The sequence below is a fragment of the Macaca mulatta genome, chromosome 7, assembly GCF_049350105.2.
Source record: "Macaca mulatta isolate MMU2019108-1 chromosome 7, T2T-MMU8v2.0, whole genome shotgun sequence".
Taxonomy (NCBI): Eukaryota; Metazoa; Chordata; class Mammalia; order Primates; family Cercopithecidae; genus Macaca; species Macaca mulatta.
The window spans coordinates 94,238,682-94,266,248 of NC_133412.1; the positions used below are offsets into that span (position 1 = coordinate 94,238,682).

At 42.3% G+C, this 27,567-nt stretch overlaps 2 protein-coding genes, 1 long non-coding RNA gene and 2 other non-coding genes across 21 annotated transcripts in view; 1 reads left to right on the top strand and 4 right to left on the bottom strand.

Annotated features, from left to right (window-relative positions):
* SUPT16H (SPT16 homolog, facilitates chromatin remodeling subunit) overlaps nucleotides 1–9,935 on the bottom strand; it is a 34,410-nt gene extending 24,475 nt beyond the window's left edge. For all 3 annotated transcript variants that reach the window (XR_013396071.1, XR_013396070.1, XM_015143253.3), the window contains exon 1: nucleotides 9,778–9,935. Coding sequence is in view for 1 of the 3 variants with exons in the window: in XM_015143253.3 (XP_014998739.1) it covers nucleotides 9,778–9,843 (66 nt within the window). In the remaining 2 variants the exon portion in view is untranslated. The remainder of the gene's footprint in view (nucleotides 1–9,777) is intronic.
* Nucleotides 9,526–18,746, top strand: LOC144330159 (uncharacterized). The gene is made up of 2 exons (XR_013396075.1): nucleotides 9,526–9,661; nucleotides 16,487–18,746. It is a non-coding gene; the product is annotated as an uncharacterized LOC144330159 (long non-coding RNA).
* The window catches only part of CHD8 (chromodomain helicase DNA binding protein 8), a 67,988-nt gene continuing 51,528 nt past the window's right edge, over nucleotides 11,108–27,567 (bottom strand). For 8 of the 15 annotated variants that reach the window (XM_015143251.3, XM_077940576.1, XM_077940582.1 and 5 more), the window contains 18 exons: nucleotides 27,079–27,189; nucleotides 26,550–26,746; nucleotides 26,092–26,291; nucleotides 25,830–26,010; nucleotides 25,658–25,747; nucleotides 25,277–25,380; nucleotides 23,499–23,628; nucleotides 21,201–21,276; nucleotides 20,687–20,741; nucleotides 20,301–20,508; nucleotides 19,675–19,883; nucleotides 18,871–19,590; nucleotides 18,500–18,648; nucleotides 17,588–17,890; nucleotides 16,910–17,023; nucleotides 16,540–16,719; nucleotides 16,026–16,142; nucleotides 11,108–12,081 (listed from right to left, as the gene is read on the bottom strand). In XM_015143251.3, the coding sequence (XP_014998737.2) occupies nucleotides 11,518–12,081; nucleotides 16,026–16,142; nucleotides 16,540–16,719; nucleotides 16,910–17,023; nucleotides 17,588–17,890; nucleotides 18,500–18,648; nucleotides 18,871–19,590; nucleotides 19,675–19,883; nucleotides 20,301–20,508; nucleotides 20,687–20,741; nucleotides 21,201–21,276; nucleotides 23,499–23,628; nucleotides 25,277–25,380; nucleotides 25,658–25,747; nucleotides 25,830–26,010; nucleotides 26,092–26,291; nucleotides 26,550–26,746; nucleotides 27,079–27,189 (3,708 nt within the window). In that variant the 3' untranslated portion in view covers nucleotides 11,108–11,517. The remainder of the gene's footprint in view (nucleotides 12,082–16,025; nucleotides 16,143–16,539; nucleotides 16,720–16,909; nucleotides 17,024–17,587; nucleotides 17,891–18,499; nucleotides 18,649–18,870; nucleotides 19,591–19,674; nucleotides 19,884–20,300; nucleotides 20,509–20,686; nucleotides 20,742–21,200; nucleotides 21,277–23,498; nucleotides 23,629–25,276; nucleotides 25,381–25,657; nucleotides 25,748–25,829; nucleotides 26,011–26,091; nucleotides 26,292–26,549; nucleotides 26,747–27,078; nucleotides 27,190–27,567) is intronic. The other 7 variants (XM_077940584.1, XM_077940574.1, XM_001096619.5 and 4 more) reach the window with 2 other exon arrangements.
* On the bottom strand, nucleotides 17,227–17,330 carry LOC114680000 (small nucleolar RNA U6-53/MBII-28). Its single transcript, XR_003732078.1, has one exon. It is a non-coding gene; the product is annotated as a small nucleolar RNA U6-53/MBII-28 (small nucleolar RNA).
* On the bottom strand, nucleotides 22,968–23,077 carry LOC114679999 (small nucleolar RNA U6-53/MBII-28). The gene has a single exon (XR_003732077.1). It is a non-coding gene; the product is annotated as a small nucleolar RNA U6-53/MBII-28 (small nucleolar RNA).

Consider the following 27,567-nt stretch of genomic DNA (forward strand, 5'->3'; position numbering starts at 1 on the left):
AGGAAGCCATGGTAGTTTTCATCCTTATAGTTTTTGTCAACCTCAACACCAATGTCCTTCCTGGCTGATGGAGAAACGGCAGTTCTTTATTTTTTTAAAAAGCTTTAAGACAGAATCACATAAAATTCAAAAGTATACAATGTAATGATTTTTAGCAGAATTATGCAACCATCACAATTTTGGAACATTTTAATCTCTCCAAAAACAAATGCTGTGTCCTTGAGCACAATCATTCCCCAACTCCCCCTACCTCCATCTCAGCCCTAGACAACCACTAATCTGTCTCTATGGATTTGTCTACTCCGGACAATTCATATACACGGAATCAAATAACATGTGGCCTTTGTGTCTGGCTTCTTTCACTTGTTTTCAAGGTTCATCTGTGTTGTGGCATGCATCAATACTTCATTCCTTTCTACTGCTGAATATTTGATTGTGTAGATATACCACATTTTATCTATCTATTCATCAGTTGCAGGACACTTCCTCAGCCTCTCAAGTAGCTGGGACTACAGGTATGCACCACCATGACCAGCTAATTTTTGTATTTTTTAGTAGAGATGGGGGTTTCGTCATGTTGGCCAGGCTGGTCTCGAACTCCTGACCTCAAGTGATCTGCCTCCACTTGGCCTCCTGAAGTGCTGGGATTACAAGCACGAGCCACCATGCCCGGCCCTCACTGTAGTTTTGATTTGCATTTCTCTAATGGCTAATGATGTTGAGCATCATTTCATATGTTCACTGACAATTTGTATACATCTTGGAGAAATGCCTGTTCAGATCCTCTGCCATTTTGTAGCTGAGTTACCGCTTTATTATTGAGCTGTAAGAGTTTTTATATTCTAGACACAAGTCCCTTATCAGGATCTGCAGACATTTTCTCCTATTCTGTGCATTTTATTTTCACTTTCTTGATGGTATCCTTTGAAGCACCAAAGTTTCTAATTTTGAAGTAGTACAATTTATCTATTTTCTTTTTTATTTCGGAGTCAGAGTCTCACTCCATTCCCCAGGCTGGAGTGCACTTGCACGATCTCGGCTCACTGCAACCTCCGCCTCCTGGGTTCAAGCAATTCTCATGCTTCAGCATCCCAAGTAGTTGGGACTCCAGGCACCTGCCACCATGCCTGGCTAATTTTTGTATTTTTAGTAGAGATGAGGTTTTGCCATGTTGGCCAGGCTAGTCTTGAACTCCTAACTTAGAGTGATCTGCCTGCCTTGGCCTCCCATAATGCTAGGATCACAGGTGTAAGCCACTGTGCCTGGCCTATCTATTTTCTTGTGCTTTTGGTGTCGTATCTAAGAAGATTCTGCCTAATTCAAGGTCACTCAGATTTACTTCATACTTCTTCTACAAGGATTTCATAGCTTTAGCTGTCACAGTTAGGTCTATGGTTTGTTTTCAATTAATTTTTTTGTATGGTCTGAGGACTAACCCAACCTCCTTCTTTTACATTGAATATCTAGTTGTTACACCATCTGTTGAAAAGACTATTCATTTCTCATTGAATTGTCTTGACATCCCTGTCAAAAATAAAATGATCATAAATGTGAGGATTTATTTCTGAATTTTCATGTTTATTCCACTCTTCTATATGCCTACCCTTATGCCAGTACCATGATGTTTTGATTACTATAGCTTTGTAGTAAGTTTTGAAATCAAGACGTGTGAGTTCTCCAACCATCTGATATTCTTCAATAGCTCTATAAAGCCAAAAGACTGGTCATTCTGGGTTATAATTCTGACTTCCCCTATAAAGTCAAGATAAATGCATACATAAGACTCTTCCACATTTTTGGGCTTCTGCTTGTCAATAAGGATATATGACAGCAACTGAGTGTTCTGTTGTATGTCTCTACCACGACAAAATATATTATGCAAAGAAGTCACTACCCAGAAATTACATGCCTTTCCCCATTGACTTCAGTAAGAAATGTTTTCCTTCAGCTTGGTAAAAAGTTTTATCATTAGTTTCCACTGATAGTGAAATACTAATTGTAGTTAAAACTGCTAGTCCCTTTGTATGAATCAAGGTAGTAGCACCAAACTACTTCTCCATTACCACACACTCAGGAAAAAAGGCCAGTTTCACTTAAGAATGTCCTTGATGAAGTAAAAATGATTACCATTACAAAATCCCAACCCTTGCATCTGTCTTTTAATATTCAATGTAAAGAAATAAGAAGTATAAATAAAGCACTTCTGTGTGCAGTGAATTTATGATGGTTGGCTCAAGGAAAAGCACTTGAATACGTATTTCAGTAGCAAACTAAACTAGCCATTTGAAGACCTGGATTAGCCGGGCATGGTAGTAGGTACCTGTAATCCCAGCTACTCGGGAGGCTGAGGAAGGAGAATTTCTTGAACCCGGGAGGTGGAGGTTGCAGGAAGCTGAGATTGCGTTACTGCACTCCAGCCTGGGTGACAGAGTAAGACTCTGTCTCAAAAAAAGAAAAAAAAAAAGATAAATGAACAGATTTAACCCAAGAGGTCTAAACCTTACTGAACAGGAATTTCAGAAACAAAAGACATCACTAAGGAAATGCAGGGACTAAAATGATCAAATAATGCACCCTGGGACTGAAGAATGTGAGCTTGAGACTAAAAGGATTTCCCCAAAAGAGACATATCAAAGCACATTGCTGTGCAATTTCAAAACAGAAGGGATGATTCTAAATTTCAGAGAGGTTATATATGTATACTGGAAATAGAATCATATTGGCCTTCTCAAAAGTAACACTGAAAGCTCTGAAGCCAAATGGCTTCAAAATTCTGAGCAGAAAATGATTTTCAACACAGAATTTTATACCTACTACATTAACAAAGCCAACAGAGTTCACTTTGGTTAATTATATTATTAACCAAAAATGAGGACAGACTAACACTTTAAAAACATGCAAGGACTAAAGACATTTATATTCTATGCATCCTTTTTTTTTTTTTTTTTTTTTTTTGCATGGGGTTACACTGGAGCTAGTGGTGAGCTTTTTATTTATTCTTTTTTTGAGACACAATCTCACTCTGTTGCCCAGGCTGGAGTGCAATGGTACGATCTCAGCTCACTGCGGCCTCTGCCTCCTGGGTTCAAGAGATTCTTGTGCCTCAGCCTCCTAAGTAGCTGGGATTACAGGAATGTGCCACCATGCCCGGTTAATTTCTGTATTTTTAGTAGAGATGGGGTTTTGCCATGTCGGCCAGGCTGGTCTTGAGCTCCTGGCCTCAAGTGATCTGCCCACCTTGGCCTCCCAAAATGCTGATATTACAGGCGTGAACGAACCACTGCACCCGGCCCATCTTTTCTTAGGAAGTTCTTAGAGAAAATATGCTAAACAAAAAACAAAGCAGAGGCTCTTAGGATATAGGGGACCCAATATTGGAAAGTCCTGAGGTTCAACAGGCCTAAAGAGTAACCTGTACAGATGGAGCAGGATAACGTGGGGGGTGGAAGTAGGGAGTGAGGTTGCTTAAAAAGAAACAGAATAAAATTCAATGAGTGTGAGAAATTTGGAATAAAAGATTGGTAACACTATGACAGACCTGTAGGAGAAAATTAAGGCTAGGGAGACTTTTTTAAAGGAGAAAAACTGAGGAAATCATTAATGCCAGGAAAAACAAAAAACTGCAAAAAAAAAAAAGGAAAGTTAATCATACTTTATTACTTCACCCAGCAATGAAAACACTTATATGAACATAAACAATGTAAATAGTAACTACTGATTTTACTAAAACTTGTGGGGAAAAGTTATTAAGAAGGACGGATGTGTGATAAAGCAAGTATAACAAAATGTTAACTGTGTGGGTGGTGGGTATATAGGGTGTACTTAAAACTCAACCTGTCTGTAAAATTTTTCCTATCAATGTGTCAGGAGAAAAATGTTGATAGGGAAGTTGGAATGAGTGTGATGATACAAAGAAGTTAAATTCAGATCTACTGCCGGGCGCGGTGGCTCACGCCTGTAATCCCAGCACTTTGGGAGGCCGAGGCGGGCGGATCACAAGGTCAGGAGATCGAGACCACGGTGAAACCCCGTCTCTACTAAAAATACAAAAAATTAGCCGGGCGCGGTTGTGGGCGCCTGTAGTCCCAGCTACTTGGGAGGCTGAGGCAGGAGAATGGCGTGAACCCAGGAGGCGGAGCTTGCAGTGAGCTGAGATCCGGCCACTGCACTCCAGCCTGGGCGACAGAGCGAGACTCCATCTCAAAAAAAAAAAAAAAAAAAAAAAAAAAAAAAAAAAAAAAAAAAAAATTCAGATCTACCATAAGTTAATAACGGTTAAAAATCCACAAATCAAGAAACAGTAGTATACACAGATATTATTTAGAAATATGAAAGAAACAAAAAACTCGAAGTGGTTGCCTCTGGGACAGGTGACTTTTTGTTTTAAGGCTTTTATTAGAACTACGATTTTTAAAAAACTATATTACTGATTAAAATAATTTTTAAAGTGAGAGTTAAGTAAAATATAAAACAGATGGCAAAGAATCTGCAAAAATTGTGAAGGTGGTATCTGGATGACAAAAGTTGGAGAAACAGTGCAGCAGAAGAACAATTATCTTCCTTTGAACCAAATGGGATACTGCCTTAAAAAAAGAAAATATTTTTGCAGTCTGGTTATAGCTAAATACCCATATAATCAGTTACTACTGTTCACTGAGTGACTACTACATGCCAGGCACTGTAGTTGTTAATAGGGATAAAAAGTAAATACAAAAGTAGAGATCTAGGGCTGGGTGTGGAGGCTCACACCTGTAATCCCAACACTTTGGGAGGCTGAGGCGGGTGGATTGCTTGAGGCCAGGAGTTAGAGACCAGCCTGACCAATATGGTGAAATTCCATCTCTACTAAAAATACAACAATTAGCCGACCATGGTGGCACACACCTGTAATCTCAACTACTCAGGAGGCTGAGACATGAGAATCACTTGAACCCGGGAGGCAGAGGTTACAGTGAGCTGAGAATGCATCACTGCATTCCAGCCTTGGTGACACAGTGAGACTGTCTCAAAAAAACAAACAAACAAACAAACAACAACAACAACAAAAAAAGTGGAGAACTAGATTATAAAAGCTGAGTAAGCAACATTTTAAAAAAATCTCAATTCATCTGGGCATTTATTTCCATCTAACCCTCTTTACTCAGCATTATTAAAAAGTTTCTTGGGGCCGGGTGCGGTGGCTCACACCTGTAATCCCAGCACTTTGGGAGGCCGAGACGGGCGGATCACTAGGTCAGGAGATCGAGACCATCCTGGCTAACATGGTGAAACCCCGTCTCTACTAAAAATACAAAAAAAACTAGCCGGGTGAGGCGGCGGGCGCCTGTAGTCCCAGCTACTCGGGAGGCTGAGGCAGGAGAATGGCCTGAACCCGGGAGGCGGAGCTTGCAATGAGCTGAGATCCGGCCACTGCACTCCAGCCTGGGCCACAGAGCAAGACTCCGTCTCAAAAAAAAAAAAAAAAGTTTCTTGGCCAGGTGCAGTGACTTACACCTGTATTCTCAGCACTTTGGGATGCTGAGGTAGGTGGATCGCTTGAGCCCATGAGTTTGAGACCAGCCTGGGACAACATGGTGGAACCCTCTCTCCACAAAAAATTTAAAAAAAAAAAAAAAAAAAAAAAAGGCCAACTGTTGTGGTATGCACCTGTGGTCCTAGCTACTCAGGAGGCTGAGGTGGAAGATCACCTGAGGCTGGGTTGGTTGAGGCTGCAGTGAGCTGTTACTGTGCCACGGCAATCCAGCCTCAGCCAGAGTGAAACTCTTTAAAACAAAAACAAAAACAAAAAAACCTCTCTCTATCCCACTCCAGAGATAAAGGAGCTGTTAAGAGGTGAGTGAGTGAAAGTAATCCTCTGCGGGACTGAAATAACAGGAAATGTCTATACAGCTAGCTCTCCTTATCTGTGGATTCAACTGTGTACTGAAAATTAAAATGGCCAAACATTTTTCTATGTCATTACCCCCTAAAAACTAAGTATAACTATTATTTACACAGCACTTACACTGTATTAGGTATTAAAGTAATCTAGAAATCAAAAATAATGAGAGGATATACATAGACTATGCAAACATGGTGCCATTTTGTATCAGGGACTTGAGCATCCTTTGATTGAGGTAACTAGGTATGTCCTGGAACCAATCCCCAACAGATACAGATGGAAGACTGAATTTTTTTTTTTTTTTTTTAGAAATGGGCTCTCACTATGTTGCCCAGGCTGGTCTTAAACTCCTGGACTCAGGTAATCCTTCCACCTCAGTCTCTGGAGTAGCTGGGATTATACAGGTATAAGCTACTACGTATTTTTTTAAATCCTTCCTGAGCCACAGAAGACAGCTGTTGAATCTTCAGAGAACCCAGAACAAGAAACTAAGCTACCATAAAAATGTGCAAAGAGCCAGAAAGCTCCACTCAAGAGAAGCAATGACACTTTAATTCATTAGCTTCTTCAAAGGCATAAAGTTTCTTTGGGGTCAGTCTTCCACCACCCCAATCCTGACAGTTGGAGTAGGCTCACATGAATGTGAGTATTCCTTCTGAAAACAAATCTTTTTGACATTTTATGGAATTCTTTGAGATAAAAGGCAGATGAATGAAGTCAAGGTCCACTCATAGCAGAATGTCCCAACAGGTAGGTCTCAAATGATAATCAGATATGCCTGGAAATTGTGCCCCTCAGTCCTCAAAGCAGCTGGAACCTTAGGATGGTAGATAACCTCTTTTGTTTCTCCCAATGAGCAGCACTAATCATATTACTTGGTTAAAAATAATCATAATCATGAAAAGGCTGGCAAACTCTGAATAAGGATCTAGCAAGCATAAGAGGACAAAGAAGCATGCAGCCCATTTCCATGATCCACCACTACCACTTGGGATATTCTAATAATACAGAGAAGGTGCTGCAAATCCTTTCTGCTCTTAGCAGCTCTCACTTAAAAAACAAGAGGCAAGACTGGATCTAGACTCCAGGAGTCATAAAACAGTAGTACATTCTAGTCACTGTAAAAGGTCTCTTGTTGATTTTTGACTAACTCCATTTTCCCATCTCTAAAATGACACGGTTTACTTAGATACAAGGCTTAATACTTTTGAAATTTCTATTCAGTTAAAAGTACGTGATAACTGCAATTGTTTTTAGGCGTAAGTTATGAAAGTTATAATTAATAAATAGTATATTTTATTTGCAATAGCCTCAAAATAGGTACCTAATTGAAAATTAACTTGCAGATAGGTAAGGTTAGTTCCTACTCTTATTTTTAAAAAAGGAAAGAAAAAGGTTAGTAGCTTATCAGTTCTCTACAATCCTGTGTACTTGTATTTGGAGTGCTGGAACTACCAGGTTCAACTACTACAGCTTTTAAGGGCTTATAATCAAGAGTATTTAAAATTAAAAAGTGGGTGTGGAACCCAAATCATTTTTTAGTTAATGTTAGTCACAACTGAGTTGTTTTTTTTTTTTTTTTTTTTCAGATGGAAGCTGAAAGCAAAAGGCTTGGGATTTCTCTCTTTCTTTCTTTTATTTATTTATTTATTTTTTAAAGACAGGGTTTCATCCAGGGTGGAGTGCAGTCGCACGATCACAGCTCACTGCAGCCTCAAACTCCTGGGCTCAAGGAATCCTTCCGCCTCAGCATCCCAAGTAGCTGGGACTACAGGAACACACCACCATGCCTGGCTAATTTATTTGCTGCTTCTTTTTTTGTAGAGATGGTGGCCTCATCATCTTGCCCAGGCTGGTCTTCAACTCCTGGCCTAGTGCTGGGATTACAGGCATGAGCCACGGTGCCCAGGCAGGATTGGAATTTTTACCATTAACTTCAATTTATTCTATTTCAATCCCAGTTTTCTCATTAAAAAAAGAAAAGGAGTAAAAGAGAAAAAAGTTATACAACACACCTATATATCCCACTATCTTTCTGCTATATCCAGGAGGATAAACAACCAGCTTTAACCCAGGAAACTACTATCTCTAATTAAGTATATCAGAATGGAAGCACTGTAGGCTGAAAAGACTGCATACACAAAGAACTTCTACAGGTGGGTTCTGGACATATTAACACAAAAGCAGTCTTTTGTGTTAATAAAAAGTCTTATTCAAGTAAGTTTTTCATCCACAGGTTTTGTTAACTGGTACATTTTTACATAGACTTGGCGCATAACTTTATTTACACCATCAGTGTCTTATCAATGTCTAACATTCTCCCAAGATGATGTCATTAAGGTAGTAAAGGACCAAGATAAACTTCAGTGATTTTTGAGAAACAAAAAAAACGGTGGGTGGGAAATAACTTTCATGGATTTACAGACGATCATTTTATATTAGGTTTGCCAGGCCACAGTTAATTTGTAATGAAAGGGAATTTAGAGCTACAGATTAGTTTTCATGAATGGTACAGAGAATGAAATGATTTGATGAATCTGAATCACTGAGACTAGAAACAATTTTCGTATCAAAGGTTTATAGTTTCAGGGTTTATGGGTAGAAGAGAGGGTTTCGGATTTTTAGTACTTACTGATCATTAAAAAGTATCAAGATTTTAAAATGTTTTTCTAACATAGATTATGTTCAAATAATAATATGACACTGAGAGAAGGTGCAAAAAATCATTTGGTAGAAAATCAAAAAATTTTAAAAAATAAAATGTTCAGCATTCATCTAGCATTTAGTTCTTATTTTTGCTTTTCATAAAATGCAACAGAGAATCAATTTTATTTTCAATTATTTAATGTATTTAGCCTCAAAAGATGAAACATGCACGGGCACCTTTAATATGAATGGCAAGGAAACAACCAATTTTAATGGCTTGGTTTTAGTAGATGATCAGTTTGAAAGATAATTATTTACAATGCTGAAATGAGAACTGATCATTTTTCTCAAAACGTTTTTCAGGTTAAAAAAAAATCTTTATTAGTTGTATCTTCCCTTAATGACAGGGTTCAGGGGCAAGACTTAAGCTAGCCAACTCAGACTACATCACAGAATGCAACCAAATGTTTGCTCAATTAGTAAGTTAACATCATAAAAATAAGTTTTAACTGTGGACGATTTTAAAGCAGCAAAACTGCCGAATCTTTAAAAAACTGGGAACTGCCACAGCTCTTTTAATGAACACGTGCCCCGGATACGCTACCAAGGAACTAATAAGGTTTTAGGCATCGTTTTGTTTTGTTTTGGTATTACTAATGTCTGCAGGCTTTCAGCGTTAGGTCTCTCTCTGTAACCCACAGCAGGGCCTAGAACATGAGGCGGTTGCGCGTGAGCAGTATTTCTTTTTTTAACTCCAGGAAATGCCCCGCAAACGATAAACGCTAAGAGCCCGACTGACATCCTTCTTGCCCTTCCATCTCTTCTTTACGAAAACGGTTATAACCCTGGCGGGACCAGGGGTGGAACATTGTGGTTTTGAAGGGACAGAGCGAGTGCGTGGGTGCGTGAGAACAAGGCAGGAAGGGGCAACGAGACGTGACCACTAAGCAGGGGGGAAGGATGTTGCCTCTTCTAGGGCGGGAAGAGACTGCGAGAGGTGCTGTTATGCATGACCAAGGCTGGCACGCGGGGAAGATGGTGATGGCCGCAGGACAGGGTGAATGCGAGGGATTCCCTGTTAAGGGGCAGCGTTCGTGGCCGCCTCCGGTGAACGATTCGGGAGCAACGAAAAGGGTGAGGCACTGAACCCGGGAATTCCTGACCGAAAGAGAAAAAAGGGCGCCGAGAAACAGGGTTATTATGGGATGGCTGAAGGGGCTCCCTAGGAAAAATTACAGGATCTTCCTCACCCGCCAATTGCTGTACAGTCTCTTCACTCGCCGATAATAAGCGTCTTTGTCCAGAGTCACAGCCATAGCCCCAGACGCCGCTTCTCCTCGGGTTCCGAGAATCACGCGAGGTCCCGGCTCCGCCACCCGCTCTCGGCCCAGGAATCCCGCACTCTCCCAATGACCCGGAAGTATCGACCTCAAAGATGCCCTTTCCGCTTCCGGGTCCCGACAGCGTTAGGGATTTCTTTTTTTTTTTTTTCCCCCCAATCCTCTTTCGGATGGGCGGGGGAAAGACAGAAAGAAAAACAGGGGAAAATCAACAAAATGTGCGAGGCAAGCAGTCGATTTTCGCGGGGTTTTCTTGTCAACTTCGCCACTGCCGCACGCGAATCGACGTCGTCACGTGACGCTCTGCCTCCGCCCTTAACTCAGCCCAGCCGCGGTTTCCAGGACCTCAAGACTTTTTGCCTAGGCGGCAGCCGCTAGGCGAAGCGAAGGAGGTGGTGCCTGCACCGCCCCACAAGAGCTGCCGCGCGCGGGTGTAATAGCTCCACCCCATTTGCAAAGGAAGGGGGAGCGGAAAGAGCGGGATCTAGCGTGGGATAAAAGTGGTAATACTACAGTGTAACTGGGCATGCGCCCCTCCTGGAAATGATGGGAATGCAAAAGCCTTTAACTGCCCCAGAGCTGGAGGGATCCTCGGTGCCAGGATGCTGGGTCGAGCCGCGGGGACAGAGAACTCATACCAGGGAAATGGAACCCAGCCTCGCGATAAACTACGACCCAAGCTATGGGGAGGAACCTAGCTTTCGAAAGGAAAATAGTATGTCCAAGCTTTAACTGAGCAGTGGGATAGTATAAGTCAGAGGAAACAAATGACCTGAGGGGCTCCACAAACTTTTAGTTCCTTCCCACAACCCCAACGCCTGAGCCAGTCGTGGCAGCATCCTTCCAGTGAGCCAGTCCCCTTGCTGCAGTTCATGAAAACTGACACTATTCTAGGGATTACCCCAAATAACCGTTACTTCAGTTAATTACTAACAAAATGTAAATGGTTCCTGATGACATTCTTGCTCCCCGTCTCTTTTAAAAACTTGGAGTTTGAATCCAGAAGTTTGCCTACCTAGCATTTACCTTAAATAATTCCCTTGCCTTTAGCCAGCTGGACAGTCTACATTTATATATACCCTTTAGAGGAGTACAGATGACTTGTCTGCTCTATCCAAGGTAACTTAGTATGAATAGTATTGAACTTCAGGAAAGTGGTGCTGAAATTACCCACTATGAACTACTCAAAATCAATGCTCACATTGGGTTTGAGCAAATATAGAACCAAGGAAGAGTGGAAAAGGATTAACTTAAATTTATTAATGCCAAGGGAAGGAAGGTAACAGTTCCTGACCCTCCAGCTGTATCCACAGTTCGGCCAGGAACAGGCTCTGCCAGAGGCTAGGGCCAGCGCTACATAGTCTGTGGTTAATGGAGGTGACTAGGGAGGGGTGAGCGCACCAGCTGCTCTAGTCTCCTTTCCTTCCCCAGAAATGAGGAAGTGGTCATGTATTATTTTAGGAGTTCCCCTGCCCACCCAATCCTCTCATAATTGGGAGCAATCAGGTACATTTTTTTTTTTCCTTTTCACCTCCTGGAGTCCTGGACTTCCCCACATCTCCCCTGCCCCTCCCACGTTTCCATAGTCCAAGGGCCAGAGTAAATGAAAAATACAGCAGCCGCCCAAGCAATGGGGCCCATGCTGGGGCTTCAGTCATCAGCATCTTCACTGGAGTCTGAGTTAGCTGGCATCATAGGATCATCAATGAGTGAGAAGTCCCTTTCTGAGCTATCATAGCCCTGAGATAAATCATCATCATCTTCTTCATCCTCATCGTCATCCTCCTCAGGTTGCAGTGGTGGCAACCGCAAGGTAGTACCAGAGGCGGTAGTCGCTGGTGAAGAGGGGTAGCCAGGGGCTCTCAAGCCTGGATGGTGATGGTGGTGATGGTGGGGGTGGGGGTGGTGGTGGTGGTGATGAAGCATGGTGCTGGAGTCTACATGAGGGGATGATGCTGCACCACCCATCACAAATGGCATAAAAGGCAAAGATGCAGAAGTGGCACTGCTGTGACCCAAAGATGATACAGACTGTAGGCCACTACTGCTGTGTTGGAACGTGTTATGCAGAGATAGAGACCCAGTGCTTCCACCCTGCATGAGGGCCATCATCTTAGAAAGGTCTGGTCGCATCCTACGGGCCCGCTTCTTGCTGCTCTCTGGTGCAATAGGCCCTGGCAAAACCCGGTTGAACACTGTTTCAGTGTGATGACCCTAGGAGGAGAGAATAGAAGATAATAAAAAGAATGGGGAAAAAAGAAAAGAAACCAAAGCCAATGGAGTCCTAGCTTACAATGCTTTTTTACTGAATGTACTTTAGAAGAGGCAAAACAAGCATAGCCATACTAGGCTTGATTGGTAGTAATGGGAAGGAGGAAATGCTGGACTTAGCTGGTTGAAACATTCTGATACTGAAGGTAACATCAATGATTTCATACTGAAACTCATATTAACCAGCTTTTGCTTTTTTCACCCATGACTATATTGTATCTTCAGTCAACCATTTCACAAATGCTTACCTTTGTTAAGAAGGGGTGTGGGTAAGACAATGAATGAATTAGTAAATGCACATAAAAAAAAAACACTTAAGTGTCTCCTGATGGAAAGTTGTTCACCTGTTCTTACTATGTGAAGTGTAGCACAACTATATTGACATTTACAATAATATCCTCTATTAGCACATCAAAGCAGGGTGAATTCAAGACAGGTCAAAGACTTCTAAATGTCTAGAACACCAAAAAACTGTCAGAAACTCCTCACCAAATTTAGTAAAATAATTTTTGTTCCACATTGATAAAAACCATATATCTGAATTTTAAATGGCTTCTTCTAGATGTTCTGACTAAAAATTCTGATTAAGTTCATTGAAGCTAGAAGTTATTCCTGCAGGTTCCAGGAATAACGTAGTGCTAGATTCACTGTCAATTCTATATTAAGAATTCTGGGCCGGGCGTGGTGGCTCATGCCTGTAATCCCAGCACTTTGGGAGGCTGAGGCAGGCAGATCACTTGAGGTTAGGAGTTCGAGACCACCCTCGCCAACATGGCGAAACTCTGTCTCTACTAAAAATATCAAAATTAGCTGAGTGTCAGCCAGGCGTGGTGGCTCACGCCTGTAATCCTAGCACTTTGGGAGGCTGAAGCAGGCAGATCACCTGAGGTCGGGAGTTTGAGACCAGCCTGACCAACATGGAGAAACTCCATCTCTACTAAAAATACAAAAAATTAGCTGGGTATGGTGCCACATGCCTGTAATCCCAGCTACTGGGGAAGCTGAAGCAGGAAAGTCGCTTGAACCCAGGAGGCAGAGATCGCGGTGAGCCGAGATCGTGCCATTGTACTCCAGCCTGGGCAACAAGAGTGAAACTCTGTCTCAAAAACAAACAAACAAACAAACAAACAAACAAAAAAAAATTAGCTGGGTGTGGTGGTGCATGGCTGCAATCCCAGTTACTCAGAAGGCTGAGGCAGGAGAATCGCTTAAACCCAGGAGGTGGAGGTTGCAGTGAGCTGAGATCATGCCACTGCACTCCAGCCTGGGTAACAGAACGAGACTCTGTCTCAAAAAATAAATAAATAAATAAATAAATTCTGTACTAGTCATATTAGGATTTTCTGTGATTTTCTATGATATTTCTTAAGAGTTTCAATTGACTATAAGGGAGTAGCAGAAGTACTTGAGGTAAAAATAGGTAACAGTGAAGGAAAAGCCCTTCTTACAGGCTGCTCTCTAATGTTAAATTGAAGACAGAGATGGCATTATCCTTCTAGCCACCAGCCTTTCCCATGTCAACCATTCTGTTTATTGCACTCTTGTTCTCATCGAGGCTAACAGGGAAAACTGAAACATTCTTCCATGGTAACACTTCCATCAATATAAAAATAAGCCTCATAAATCTACATATATTTTGCATTTCAAACTTGTTAAATGCAAAATACTGATAGTTTACTTTAAAATTAATTTTGTTAAAAGATATTCCATGTGGTTATACAGACACATAAATATATGTGTATGCACATAGCCTTCCATATCCATGGATTCAACCATCTGTGGATTGAAAATATTTGAAAACAACAAAAAACTAAAAAAGAAAAAGAGAAAATAATACAAATTTTAAAACAATACAGTGTAACAACTATTTACATAGCATTTATATTGTGTTAGGTATTATAAGTAATCAAGAGATTAAAGTATATCAGAGGAAGTGTGTAGGTTACATGGAAATACTACATGATTTTATTTTTATTTATTTATTTATTTATTTATTTATTTATTATTTTTAAGACAGGGTCTCACACTCTATTGCCCAGGCTGGAGTGCAGTGGCATCATCATGGCTCACTGCAGCCTCAGCCTCTGGGCTCAAGTGATCCTCCTGCCTCAGCTTCCCCATAGCTGAGACTACAGGATTGCACCACCAGGCCCAGCTAATTTTTTTTATTTTTTGTAGAGATAAGGTCCCAGTGGGGTCCCCAGGCTGGTCTTGAACTCCTGGGTACAAGTGATCCTCTTGCCTCAGCGTCCCAAAGTGCTGGGATTACAGGTAAGAGCCGCCACACCTGCCCCTACACCATTTTATATATAAAGGACTTCAGCATCCACGGATTCTGGTATCTGGGGGGGTCCTGGAACCAATCCCTCACAGATACCGAGGGATGACTATATGTGTATAAAGATTTCTGTAGAAGATCAAATGGGGGAATGATTAGATAAGGCAAGTGCTAATCCATTTTAAATGACTCTACCAAACAATGATTTATGTATGCTTTAAAAATACAACTACTGACCAGGCGCTATGGCTCACGTCTGTAATCCCAACACTTTGGAAGGCTGAGGCGGATCACGAGGTCAGTAGTTCGAGACCAGCCTGACCAACATAGTGAAACCCCGTCTCTACTAAAAATACAAAAATTAGCTGGGCGTGGTGGCACACACCTGTAATCCCAGCTACTTGGGAGGCTGAGGCAGGAGAATCACTTGAACCTGGGAGGTGGAGGTTACAGTGAGCTGAGATCAGTCCATTGCACTCCGCCTGGGCAACAGAGCGAGACTCCGTCTCAAAGAAAAAAAAAATTACTATTGACCGGGCACAGTAATCCCAGTACTTTGGGAGGCTGAGGCAGGTGGATCACCTGAGGTTGGGAGTTTGAGAAGAGTCTGGCCAACATGGCAAACCTTCTTCCTATTAAAAATACAAAAATTAGCTGGGCATGGTAGCATGCACCAGTGGTCCCAGCTACTCGGGAGACTGAGGCAAGAGAATCACTTGAACCGGGGATGCAGAAGTTGCCATGAGCTGAGATTGTGCCACTGCACTCCAGCCTGGGTGACAGGGCAAGACTCTGTCTCAAAAAAATAAAAAATTAAAAAAAAATACAACTATTGCAGAAAGTAAGGTAAGCATAGCCAAGAGAAACTTTTGTAGTTGTAATCTGGTGGAAAGAAGAAACTATGGGTACTTAATCCACCAAATGGCCTATTATCCATCATAAAAGTATAAGTAAATTTGAAAATACAGAATAACTTAATGGCCAAATTTATTATTACAAATTATAAAACATAGTTTCCTCTGCTTTTTCCATTACTGGCATATTATTAGTGATTCTCAACCTTTTATATATTGGGAAATCTCATGACTATTTTCCTTAGTAGACCTGTCCAAACACTTCTAAAATATATAGAATTAGAAAACTTAAGGCCGGGTGCAGTGGCTCAAGCCTGTAATCCCAACATTTTGGGAGGCCGAGGTGGGTGGATCACGAGGTCAGGAGTTCAAGACCAGCCTGGCCAAGATGGTGAAACCCCATCTCTACTAAAAATACAAAAATTAGCCAGGCGCAGTAGCAGGTGCCTGTAATCCCAGCTACTCAGGAGGCTGACGCAGGAGAATGCTTGAACCCAAGATTGCACCCGAGATTGCACTACTGCACTCCAGCCTGGGCGACAGCAGAGTGAGACTCTGTCTCAAAACCAAAACCAAAACCAAAACCAAAAACAAAAAACAAAAAAACTGGTTTCCTTATTGGTGAACGCAAGATAATTTTTCACAGAAACATACATAGGAAAAAAGATAAATAACATTAGTCACAATCATCATTGAAAGCCTTTAATGTCACATCTAGTGTGGGAACAGAGTGGTAATGCTGCAGTTTCTCTCACCTTTTTCCCATTTCTAGAGTTAGCTGTCTGTACTGGTTCCATTCCCAAACAGTTCAATTCTGCCTTATTATTTTTTTTACATCTTTGCCACTTCTGTTTTCTGCGATCTTCCATATACTGCAATAGAAAAAAGTCAGTTATCCTACAGGAATAGAAATTTTCTGTGGAGTAATTATTAAAGTACTAGTGTCTTTTGTTTGATAATAAATGCTTATTATATAGATAAAGGATTAATCCTAGTGGAAAACTGTCATTAAGTGGGATCTCTCCAAAAAATATTAGGTGGTTTATATAATAGTTCAATAGTAAATATTTGCCTAGCACTTAAGGTACTTCAACATTATTTTATTTTGGGCATCACAACTGTGAGGTTGGAAGACTGGGTATTACTAATTATTACCCTTATCTTGCAGATACAGAAATGATGATATAGTATGTCATACTTTCTCTTTCTCATGCAGCTTAAATACCGAAGGAATGACTTTAAATCTTGCTGGATGGGACTGCCACTCACCGCTAGAAATCGGGGATCAACAGCAAACTCTGGATGACCCTGTAACCACATCTCCAGTTCAGCCCGGCGAGGGGCATCCTCACCCACCAGCAAAGTACCATCCACCTTATTGATGACGGGGATCCGGGTCTCCAGGTCCACATCAAGGTGATTAGGCTCTTCCATGCACTCCACCTCCAGCTGCAAACCCAGAATCCACCCCCATGAGCACATACTCTTCTTTGGGGGAGGGAGGGAGGGGGAGCAGAGCCAATGGTAGTCATGAAATGACTCTAGTATTTTCCATTCCCTCAATCCCACTGCCTTCATCAATTATTGGGAATAAAAAGACAATCTAATCATCAGGTTAAAGACTTTCTCTACCACCCACCTCTACCAGCTTCTTTCTGTTCCCCTTCTTCTTATGAAACAGTGGATGTCCATCTCCCATTACTCCATTCGCCATCAACTTGTGCTTCTGGAATGTTAACTTCAATCCTTCCTCCTAGGAACACAAGCCACCCACTCAAGACATCATATGGTACATGTTTTTCAAAGTAAAGATTAAGCTTTGAGGGATGTGGGCTATAAATCATCCTCTTGCCCAACGATGGTGAGAAGGAAGGCCATCTGACTAAAGGGTAAAATTAGAAATACAAGAAAACATATACACTTTTTCCTTAGAAAGATTTCACTTCTTCACCTAGTGCCCCTCAGCATTTACGAGAAAGAGTTTATTTCAACAACACCCAATGCAGGGTAAAACTCCCTACCTGGTGTCTCCGTATTAGCATGGCAATTCATCACAGGGGCAAAATCCTGCTATTTCTAAACATACTAATTTAAGAAACTTTTTATTGTTGAATATTAATAGGATTAATAATCAATAGGGTTCAATAAGGAAAACAACCAGGAAAAATGACTCTTCCTAAATAGATCTTTGTAAGCTCTGTGTTCTCATTTTTAAAATTAGCTAACCGAATGAGTTTAGTAACCTATTAGTAAAATTAGTTACAGCAAGGATTCCAGCCTCCTTCCCCACTTCCCAATGCCCATATGCTGAGCTTACATCTTTGATTTGAACTGTAAACTCCTTTTCATCGATGCCTCGGCGAAGTTTGGTGAACTGGGCTGCCGCTGTGGTGACTGCGGATGCTTCCTCCTCTGCCATGGAAGCTGCACTACTACTTCGTGGTGTGGGGACTGGAGAGTCACCATATTCTCCAGGAGTCAATGAGGGACTGTCTAGCAAGTGGTTGCCTGGCCCCAGAATTCCTCCTGTTACCATTTCCTGGCTCCTACGGCTAGAAGGCCACTTCCCTGAGAGTACGGCCTGGCAGACGAGGTCAATACGGTTTATCAGGACACGATCCTGAATGGGGAAAGAAAGAAATACCATTTTAAGAGTCTGAGTACTAGCTGTGTGATCCTGTGATACTCAACAGCGCCATCACTACCAGGATGGGTAAAAATCATAAGGCAGAAAGGAGGAAGTTAATACTATTAAGATTCCTAAGTTGACTGGGAAGTTTCCTGGGAAAAAAAAAAATGCAGCAATAAACACAATTTTAAAAAACCAGAACCAGGCCGGGCGCGGTGGCTCATGCCTGTAATCCCAGCACTTTGGGAGGCCGAGACGGGCGGATCACGAGGTCAGGAGATCGAGACCATCCTGGCTAACTTGGTGAAACCCCGTCTCTACTAAAAAATACAAAAAGCTAGCTGGGCGTGGTGGCGGGCGCCTGTAGTCCCAGCTACTCGGGAGGCTGAGGCAGGAGAATGGCGTAAACCCAGGAGGCGGAGCTTGCAGTGAGCTGAGATTCGGCCACTGTACTCCAGCCCGGGCAACAGAGCGAGACGCCATCTCAAACAAACAAACAAACAAACAAAAAAACCAGAACCATATGTTCCTTGTTCCCTGGATATAATGTTACACTGTATTTCTGGACTCTACATGTCCAGGGATGAGGCTGTTTGTTACCTTGGGCCACTCAGAGGCTCTTTGTCTTTCTTGCAGTAGCAGAAGCTCAGGGGTCATTTGTTCTCCATCTTCATTTGGGAACCCATCTTGGGACATAGTGAGGGACAGGAGACTCTCTTCATCATAGAGCTTTGAGCGGGACTGGTCAGCTGGTAAGAGATCCCACAGAATGTGTGAGAAAAGATGGAAGAATAATGTCATATGGTAATGATATTATATGTGCTTTGAATAAAGGCCTAAAGAATAACAGGTCTCTTTTAACATTTTATCAAATCAAAATCAAAATCTCTCTCAAGAGGATGCATTTCGAAAAGGGAAAGAGAAGAGAGGGGGAAACGGAAGAGGGCCAACAGCCTGTTGCATGCACTCACTTAGCTTCTCTTCCTTCTCGTCCTCACTCTCATCAGTGCTGGAGCTGGAGCTGGATGAGGATGAGGAAGAAGAAGATGATGGTGACAGCTTGCTCAAGTCCAGCTCAGAGTCTGAATCATCCTCATCCTCCAGTTTGACTGGTGGAACACTCCGAGAAACCAGAGGGGTAGTATCAGAGGGGGCTACTCGCATCTCATAGTCTTGTGGGGTTGGTCGGCTCCTGGCCACCACCTCATGCTCTAGCTTTAAAGTCAGACTCTCCAGACTGGGGACCTGGGCAGCTGTCTCCTCGGGTGACTTTTCAACAGGAGCATCTGGGCGCAGGGGCAATGGTGAGGCAGTGCGTGAGGTATACTGCTGGTGCAGCAGTGGAGTAGAGCAGCGTGACAAGGATGGAGCTGGTGCTCCTGCTTGATGGTTCTGCATATAATTCATACGGGCAGCCAGAAAAGAGAAGTCTGGGTCCTGCATGATGTTGCAGTCTGTTTGGCTCACCCCATGGCGGGCTGCCCCTCGTAGAAGCTCCCCATCATGCCGAACAGGCTCCCACCATTTGGGCAATTCAGGACCAGGAGGCTGACACAATGCCAGTCGATCTTCCAAAAGGGGGTGGCATAAAACTTGTTCCCGTAAGCGCCGAAGCAATTCTATACGGTAAAGAGTCCGTGAGGCCCTCTCCTCAGTGATGGGCTCAATGAACAGATTAGGGTCTGGGGGTTCTGCAAGAGACAGGAGTAGAAGAAGAAATTAACAGAGTTGCTTCTGTTGGCGTCCATCCCCACCCACTCTGCAATCCTGCTTACCATCTCCAGCTGCTGGGGGAAGGCGGCATACTTGGCGGCACATGGCCACAAAGCCATGGAAGTACTTGGTAAGGCTTTCATCTGTTTTTTTGTCTAGTCGAGCAAAAGTGCGGAAGCGATCCCAATGGAACTGCATGGTGTCAGGGTCATATTCCACACCAAACGTAGACACCACTCGATAAAAATCAGTTTGTTCACGCCTTGTCCATCTACAAAAGGAAAAGTAGGGCAACAATAATCAGAAGAACACAAGAAAACTGGTTATTTTTTAATGTGTTTTAGAATATCTGAAAACACAAAAATTGAAAGTAGATGCAAAAAAAAAAAAAAAAAAGAAAGGCCCAGAAGAAGCAGTGAGAGGTACTCTGTAATGAGTAAGAATTACAGAGCCAAGGGGGAAAATGGCACAGGCAAATATCAATGAGAATGTCTATACAGGAGGCCTACCTGAGAGTTAATGATTACTGTACACAAGTGAGGTTTTAATTTCTACAGGTTTAACCACCCAAAGCAGAAAAAATGGTCCCTCTTTAGAGAATTCCAAATAAATCCTTCCTGAGATGGCTTTCAGTATAGGGACCATAACTGAAGACATAGATCAGCACAGGTTCCCAGCTATATTTTACCGTTGTTGTTTCTCTCGCCGTGCAATTTCTTTCAGCTTGAAGGCTGCTTCACAACGCCGCCTTCGCCGGTCCCCACGTTCTGCAGCCTCTATCTTCATCTGTTCTCTCTTGTAGCTGCGCTGATATGCTGTTACTAGGCGCCGAAGTCTAGCTGTTAGGGCAGAGCCTGGAGGCCAGAATAAATGGCCTGGCTGTTGGGTCACCTGGGCTGTGGAAAACAAAGTAGAATGAATAGGAAGTATAGCAAGGGTAGTAGAGGCAATACTAGTATTTTAACCCACCCAAAGGCAAAGCTCTTAGAAATCCCAGGATAGGACAGAATTCAGTGAATAATTCCCCAACCCACCACCCCACACAGAATTATACTAGTTGACCTAGAAGTTTACCTTCATCTCCATCAATCACTGAGATCTCCTCATCCATCATCATCAAGGGATCACCCTAGAGAAGGAGATCCACCCAATAGGATGGAGCGGGGAGGGAAAGGGGGGGAAGTTGGCACTCTGAAATCACTTTCTTGTGTGTGTCCTTCTACGGCACCAAGGGATCAAGAAAAACTTCTAAAGAAATGTACCCCACAAAAACTTGGTAACAACCAACTAAAAGAACAAGAAAGTAGAACCTGGAAGGTCAGTTCCTATTAATGACTCGAAGATAATAGAAGTCAGGAATTTATTAGTCAAATAATATCCTTCAATGTCCAGCTCCTCCAAAAAGTTATCCCTGATCTCCCCCGACTGGCATTACAATCTTTTCCATTAATACTTTCTATTCTCAAATGGTATAATTCATTTTCTACTTTGTATTATAAATTAACCAATATACTTCAAGATTCAGAGAATGGGAGAAGACTTAAAACTAGTAAGAGAGAAAAGTGAGACTCAAATGAGAATTCCTTACCTCATCATCTTGGTCCTTTGGGGGACCTTGGAGTGGTTTATATTCAGGATCTTCACAATCTTTATCAAAGTCAACCCTAAAATTATGCAGAGGCACAGGAAAATGTTAATAATGTATCTTCTATCACTAAGGGGACCTAGGATGAAGACCTAGCCACACGTATATCTAGCATGAAATAATCTTTATTAGTATTATTTTTGAGACAGGGTCTCACTCTGTCGCCCAGGCTGGAGTGTCATGGCCCTATCACAGCTCACCATAGCCTCAACCTCCTGGACTCAAGCGATCCTCCTCCCTCAGCCTCCTGAGTAGCTGGGACTACCGGTGTGCGCCACCACACCCAGCTAATTTTTATATTTTTTGTAGAAGTGGGGTTTTGCCATATTGCCCAGGCTCATCTCAAACTCCTGGGCTCAAGTGATTCACACGACTTGGCCTCCCAAAGTGCTGGGATTACAAGAGTGAGCCACCATGCCTAACCTGAGACGGAGTCTCACTCTGTCGTCCAGGCTGGATTCCAGCGGCACGATCTCAGTTCACTGCAACCTATGCCTCCCGAGTTCAAGCAATTCTCCTGCCTTAGCCTCCTGAGTAGCCAGGATCAATTTTTTTTTTTTTTTTTTTTTTTTTTTTTTTTTTTTTTGAGACGGAGTCTTGCTCTGTCACCCAGGCTGGAGTGCAGTGGCCGGATCTCAGCTCACTGCAAGCTCCGCCTCCCGGGTTTACGCCATTCTCCTGCCTCAGCCTCCCGAGTAGCTGGGACTACAGGCGCCCGCCACCGTGCCCGGCTAGTTTTTTGTATTTTTAGTAGAGACGGGGTTTCACCGTGTTAGCCAGGATGGTCTCGATCTCCTGACCTCGTGATCCGCCCGCCTCGGCCTCCCAAAGTGCTGGGATTACAGGCTTGAGCCACCGCGCCCGGCCCAATTTTTGTATTTTTAGTAGAGATGGGGTTTCGCCATGTTGCTCAGATTGGTCTCAAACCCTTGGGCTCAAGTGATCCCAGCCTGGCCTAGTCTTTATTTTATTTTATTTTATTTTATTCTATCTATTTATTTTTTGAAATGGAATCTTGTTCCATTGCCCAGGCTGGAGTGCAGTAGTGCCATCTCGGCTCACTGCAACCTCCGCCTCCCGGGTTCAAGTGTTTCTCCTGCCTCGGCCTCCTGAGTAGATGGGATTACAGGCATGCACCACCACTCCTGGCTAATTTTTTTTGTATTTTTAGTAGAGATGGGGTTTCACCTTATTGGCCAGGCTGGTCTCGAACTGCTGACCTTGTGATCCACCCACCGTGGCCTCCCAAAGGGCTGGGATTACAGGCATGAACCACAGTGCCTGGCTTAGTATTTAATTTCGTGTTCACAGGAATGGCAGGCCAGGTGCAAAACTTTGGGTCAGTCTGGTATAGCATCCAATGGAATAAAAATAATTACAAGAAATTGACAATTACCATTCATAATTGCTTGAATTTGAAACACTTTGATCGACACAGTTCCTTTTTCTTGACAGGACTTTTTATTATGTAATTCTTCCTCCTACCCAACTATTTACTTTTTATTACTTCATTTGAATGGCTCATGCTTTTTTGTTTTTATTACTTTGTTCTGAGCAGACAGGTGGCATAAATGATTTGCAATGAAAAAATAACCCAATTTCCTCTGAGGGTCCTACACTAGGCAAACTGAGGGTGTGATCATCAAAGAGAAATCTCTCAGTCATGATGGAATGGGTAGGTATTCATTAATTAAGCCAACTGTTTCACATGCCCCTCAGATCTTCATGTGAGAAGTTTTGTTAAACTCACTGGCACCCAAACCAGGGCAACACTGCCCTACCTGGTGGCTCAGTATTAGCATGGCAACTCATCATTGGGACATGTATTCAGGCAAAATAAGTACCTTTATGTGTCAGGTACCATTGGGAGATGATAAACCAGGGCTGAAAGTGCCTAAGGCTCTTCCACAGAAGCAACTTATAAGAGCTGCTGGCCATTATCTTTCAAGAGACCAGTTATCCTCTCAGCTACTGCAGCTGTATAGAAAAGTGTTGTAAACCAAACCAAATAGAACATCAAATAAGCCATTTACAAGTGACATTCATTTTCACCCTCAGATGTATCTTATGGCAACATGTGGTTTATGCAGTTTATGGAGTCCTTTATGCTCGTCCTATTTTTGCTAAGGATCTATCACTTTTGAGTATAATTACAATTAAGAATCCCACTGGGTTCAGTCAAGGCTAGAGTTACCTCACAGCATAAGTTAGAGTTTTAAAAGAATAAATACTAATGCTTACCCTTCTACTATGTCAGAGAAGTTATCCAACACTCGATGTTCTGCTGCAATTGCTTTGTCATCTGGTCGGCCAGCCTTTTCTAGGAAACATAAGGCTGGGTCTGCCCTCATAGTATTATATTTCTCATAGCCTAGAAGAAAAAGGGTCATAGTTGAAGAAAATGAGAGATTTGTTTTGCCTTTATGCTTACTTTATATGCTGCTGGAATAGAATATGTTCTATACTGCTCATAATGGAAAATATAGTTAGAATGTTATCTTGGACAACTACTGGGTTTATTACTATATTTAACATTTTTATACCAATTTAGAATCATGAAGGGTTTTTAGTGATTGATAGCCTTAGGCTCCCAAAGTGTTGGGATTCCAGGTGTGAGCCACCATGCCTTGCCTGCAGTTTTATTTATTTTTATTTTATTTTTATTTATTTGTTTTTTGAGACAGAGTCTTGCTCTGTCGCCCAGGCTGGAGTGCAGTGGCACGATCTTGGCTCACTGCAAGCTCCGCCCTTCACGCCATTCTCCTGCCTCAGCTTCCTGAGTAGCCGGGACTATAGGCGCCAGCCACCACGCCCGGCTAATTTTTTTGTATTTCTAGTAGAGCCGGGGTTTCACTGTGTTAGCCGGGATGGTCTCAATCTCCTGATCTGCCTGCCTCGGCCACCCAAAGTGCTGGGATTACAGGCGTGAGCCACCGCACCCGGCCCCTGCAGTGTTATTTATCCCATTAAATGTCTCAAAAAAGATGTAGACTAAGTGCCATTACTTTTATTTTATAGAAAAAAACCCAAAAGTATTCTTTTAAAAAAAAGACATTCTAATTCACAAAGTCACTTGGCTGAAAGTTAATGCTCACTGCTTTTAGTGCCTGGGATTTGGTATTACGCAAAACTGCTATGAGAGTAAGGAAATATTCTTACCCCCACTGTGTTTTTGTTTTGGCTAGTCAGTCTCCCTTCTTATACTCTATTTTTATTTCACTCAAAAACTGCTGCTCATACCTATATCAGAGTGACTACTGAACATTTAGACAAATGGGACATTTACGAAAATAGAAGATTTTCAGCTCTTTCTCTTCTGTGAGGTGGCCAAGCTGACACAGACATGCAGATCTCTGTAAAGACCCTCACAGGAAGAACCATCACCTTTGAGGTCCAGCCCAGTGACACCAGTGAAAATGTCAAAGCCAAGATCCATGACAAGGAGGGCATCCCACCTGACCAGCAGCATCTGATATTTGTGGGCAAACAGTTGGAGGATGGCCACACTCTTTCAGATTATAACATCCACAAAGAGTCCACCCTGCAGGTGGTGCTTTGCCCTGAGGTGACATTATTGACCCCTCCCTCTGCCTACATGCCCAGAAATACAACTGTGACAAGATGGTCTGCTGCAATTGTTATGCTAGCGTGCATCCAGAGGAAAGTCATACAAATTAAGTGTGGTTATTATTAACAATAGTTGGGGTGTATTACCTGCTCTGATTCGTGGGACCCTAACTTACCACAGCATACAGTGCAGTAACACACAGCTAATAGTGATTAGAGAACAGATGGGAGGCTCCCTACCTTGAGATTTACCTATCCATCTGGTCCTTCTTGAACATCTATTTATAGGAACTAACTGCTTTGCTCTGGATATTTAAGAACTAATTTCCTACTCAAATTTATTGAAGATCAATTAGATAACTCAGTTATTTCTCAGAAGCATTTTGATAAATGTTTCATCTGTGAACATAAATCTTCAGTATGAAAGGAGTAGAATAGGAGAAGGTACATACCATGTTTAAAGACTCCAATGAGCAGCGACTTGTCAGCCTCACTGTCCCACCATGTTGTTGGAACCTCCAATTGATCCACTACTGGGAACCATATGTCAATCTCACTAAAGGTATAAGAGGGCAGAGTCAGCACAGAAATGCAGGAAATTAAAGTGAGAATCCTTGCAAAGGTTATTATAGGTATCTTCCTGTATCCATGAATTTAAATATTCATGCATCTACCCTATTTCCTCCCACTAGTGTCAAGTATAGGGTTAAAGACCTGATATATAGATTTAAATTATCAGGTATCCCAAAGATAGCATAAAATGAAATAAGCAAACCAATCTTTCCTCAAATAAGACAGGGCATAAATTAAAAAAAAATATAGCAGAATTTTACCTGGCAATGGCACCCCCTAACACCTTTTCTGCTTGGTCTCCAATAACCTCCTGCCTCAGGTAGTATAGCATTCGTACCCGCAACAGTACCCTAGAAGGGAACGAGGAAGAGTTGGCTCAGTAACAGTGTAGAAAGTTTGAGGTGGAAAATGTCTGCTAAATTCTATGCTTACTTGTTACACTGATGTTTCAAGTGCTTCTTATAACTTTCATCTTGGAACAAAGTGTCAGGGTTATATTTCCGGATCCAATCTGCTTTATGGATATCGAAAGTGCTTTGTGACTTGACTTTTTTTCCTTTGCGTCCACGAGGCACAGGGATAGATAGACCTGGGAAAGGGGAGACATCAAAGACTTGGATTGAGAAAAACCCTTGGACCTGAAAAGGATTAGATTAACCTATAGAAAAACATAAAGTAAAGAGTTGATAATTACCTGAATGATTCTGCAATTCTTTTGTCTTGCCATTTTCGGCTGGGCTAATCAAGTCCCAGATGAAGCCTTTAATATTTTCATCCCCACGGTAGTGTAGAAGACAGTACACAAGAATGGCCCGACAAATGGTCTCCACATCTCGTTCAGTCATACGCCGCTTGAAGCGTCCATGAGATAAAATATCTCGCCATCGTCCCCAACTAAAAAACATAAAACTACATTAACATTTTTCTGAGAAATGATAGTCCCCTGCCCCTCAGAATCATGTCTCTGAAAAGGTGTGAAACAAAGAGCTTAAAAAACATAGTAACAGAATGAACAGAAAAAACTCCCTCCAAGGCAAATATTTTTTCACATGATCCCTTCACTAATCAGAGCCCCCAATTTGAAAGGCAAACAGAGAGTATCAGGATGGAGATGCAGTATGTACTGCCTCTAATGGTAAGGTGGGGTCTTACCCATATACCAGGAGATGCTTTTCCACCCGAAAGCAGTCAGTGCGCCCATAGGCATGATGACGGTCATGTCTGCGGGAGCGAGGCCGCTCATCATCCTCACTTTCCAAATCAGAGAATTCTACCAGGTCATCATCTTTCAGAGTGCTGAAGTGGCGCGTCTGTTTTCGTACTCTAGGTGTGTCAATTACCAAATTATTCTATGAAGAGAACAGAAGGAGAAGTAATTCTCTTCCTGATTTGCTCATGGGAAAAGAATAAGACAATTGTGGATTACAATAACCTTGAATGTAACGTGTAGATACTCAGAGATTTTTTAAAATGACATGTAAAATAATCTACAGAAAGCAAAATTATTCAGAAAGCAACTACTTTTCTGGGGCCTCCTAGGCCGAAAGTATCCACAACAGCCCTTGTATACAATACACCATCATAAACAACAATTAGCATCAAATAATCAAGAGCAGCTGTAAACACTCCTGAAAGAAGTATAGTCTTCTGCAATACTTCCTCCCTAAAAGAAGAAACTCACCTTGCTGTTGAGCAGATCCATGTCTAGGTCAGCCTTTTTGGCCCACTTTTGCCAAAAGTTGGGGTCATCCAAAGAAATATCTGTCCTATTTTCAGAAGCAACAAAGCTTGCCTAGAGAAAAACAAATGTAGAGGTAAAGCTGACTTTTTTTTTTAAGTGGTGCAAAATCAGCAACTATGTTTTAAAAACTTTTTTTTTTTTTTTTTGAGACAGTCTTGCTCTGTCGCCCAGGCTGGAGTGCAGTGGCACAATCTCAGCTCACTGCAACCTCCACCTCCCAGGTTCAAGTGATTCTCCTGCCTCAGCCTCCTGAGTAGCTGGGACTACAGGCACATGCCACCATTCCTGGCTGATTTTTGTATTTTTGGTAGAGACAAGGTTTCACCATGTTGGGCAGGCTGGGTCTCAAACTCCTGACCTCAAATGATCTGCCCGCCTCAGCCTCCCAAAGTGCTGGGATTATAGGCATAAGCCACCATCCCCAGCATA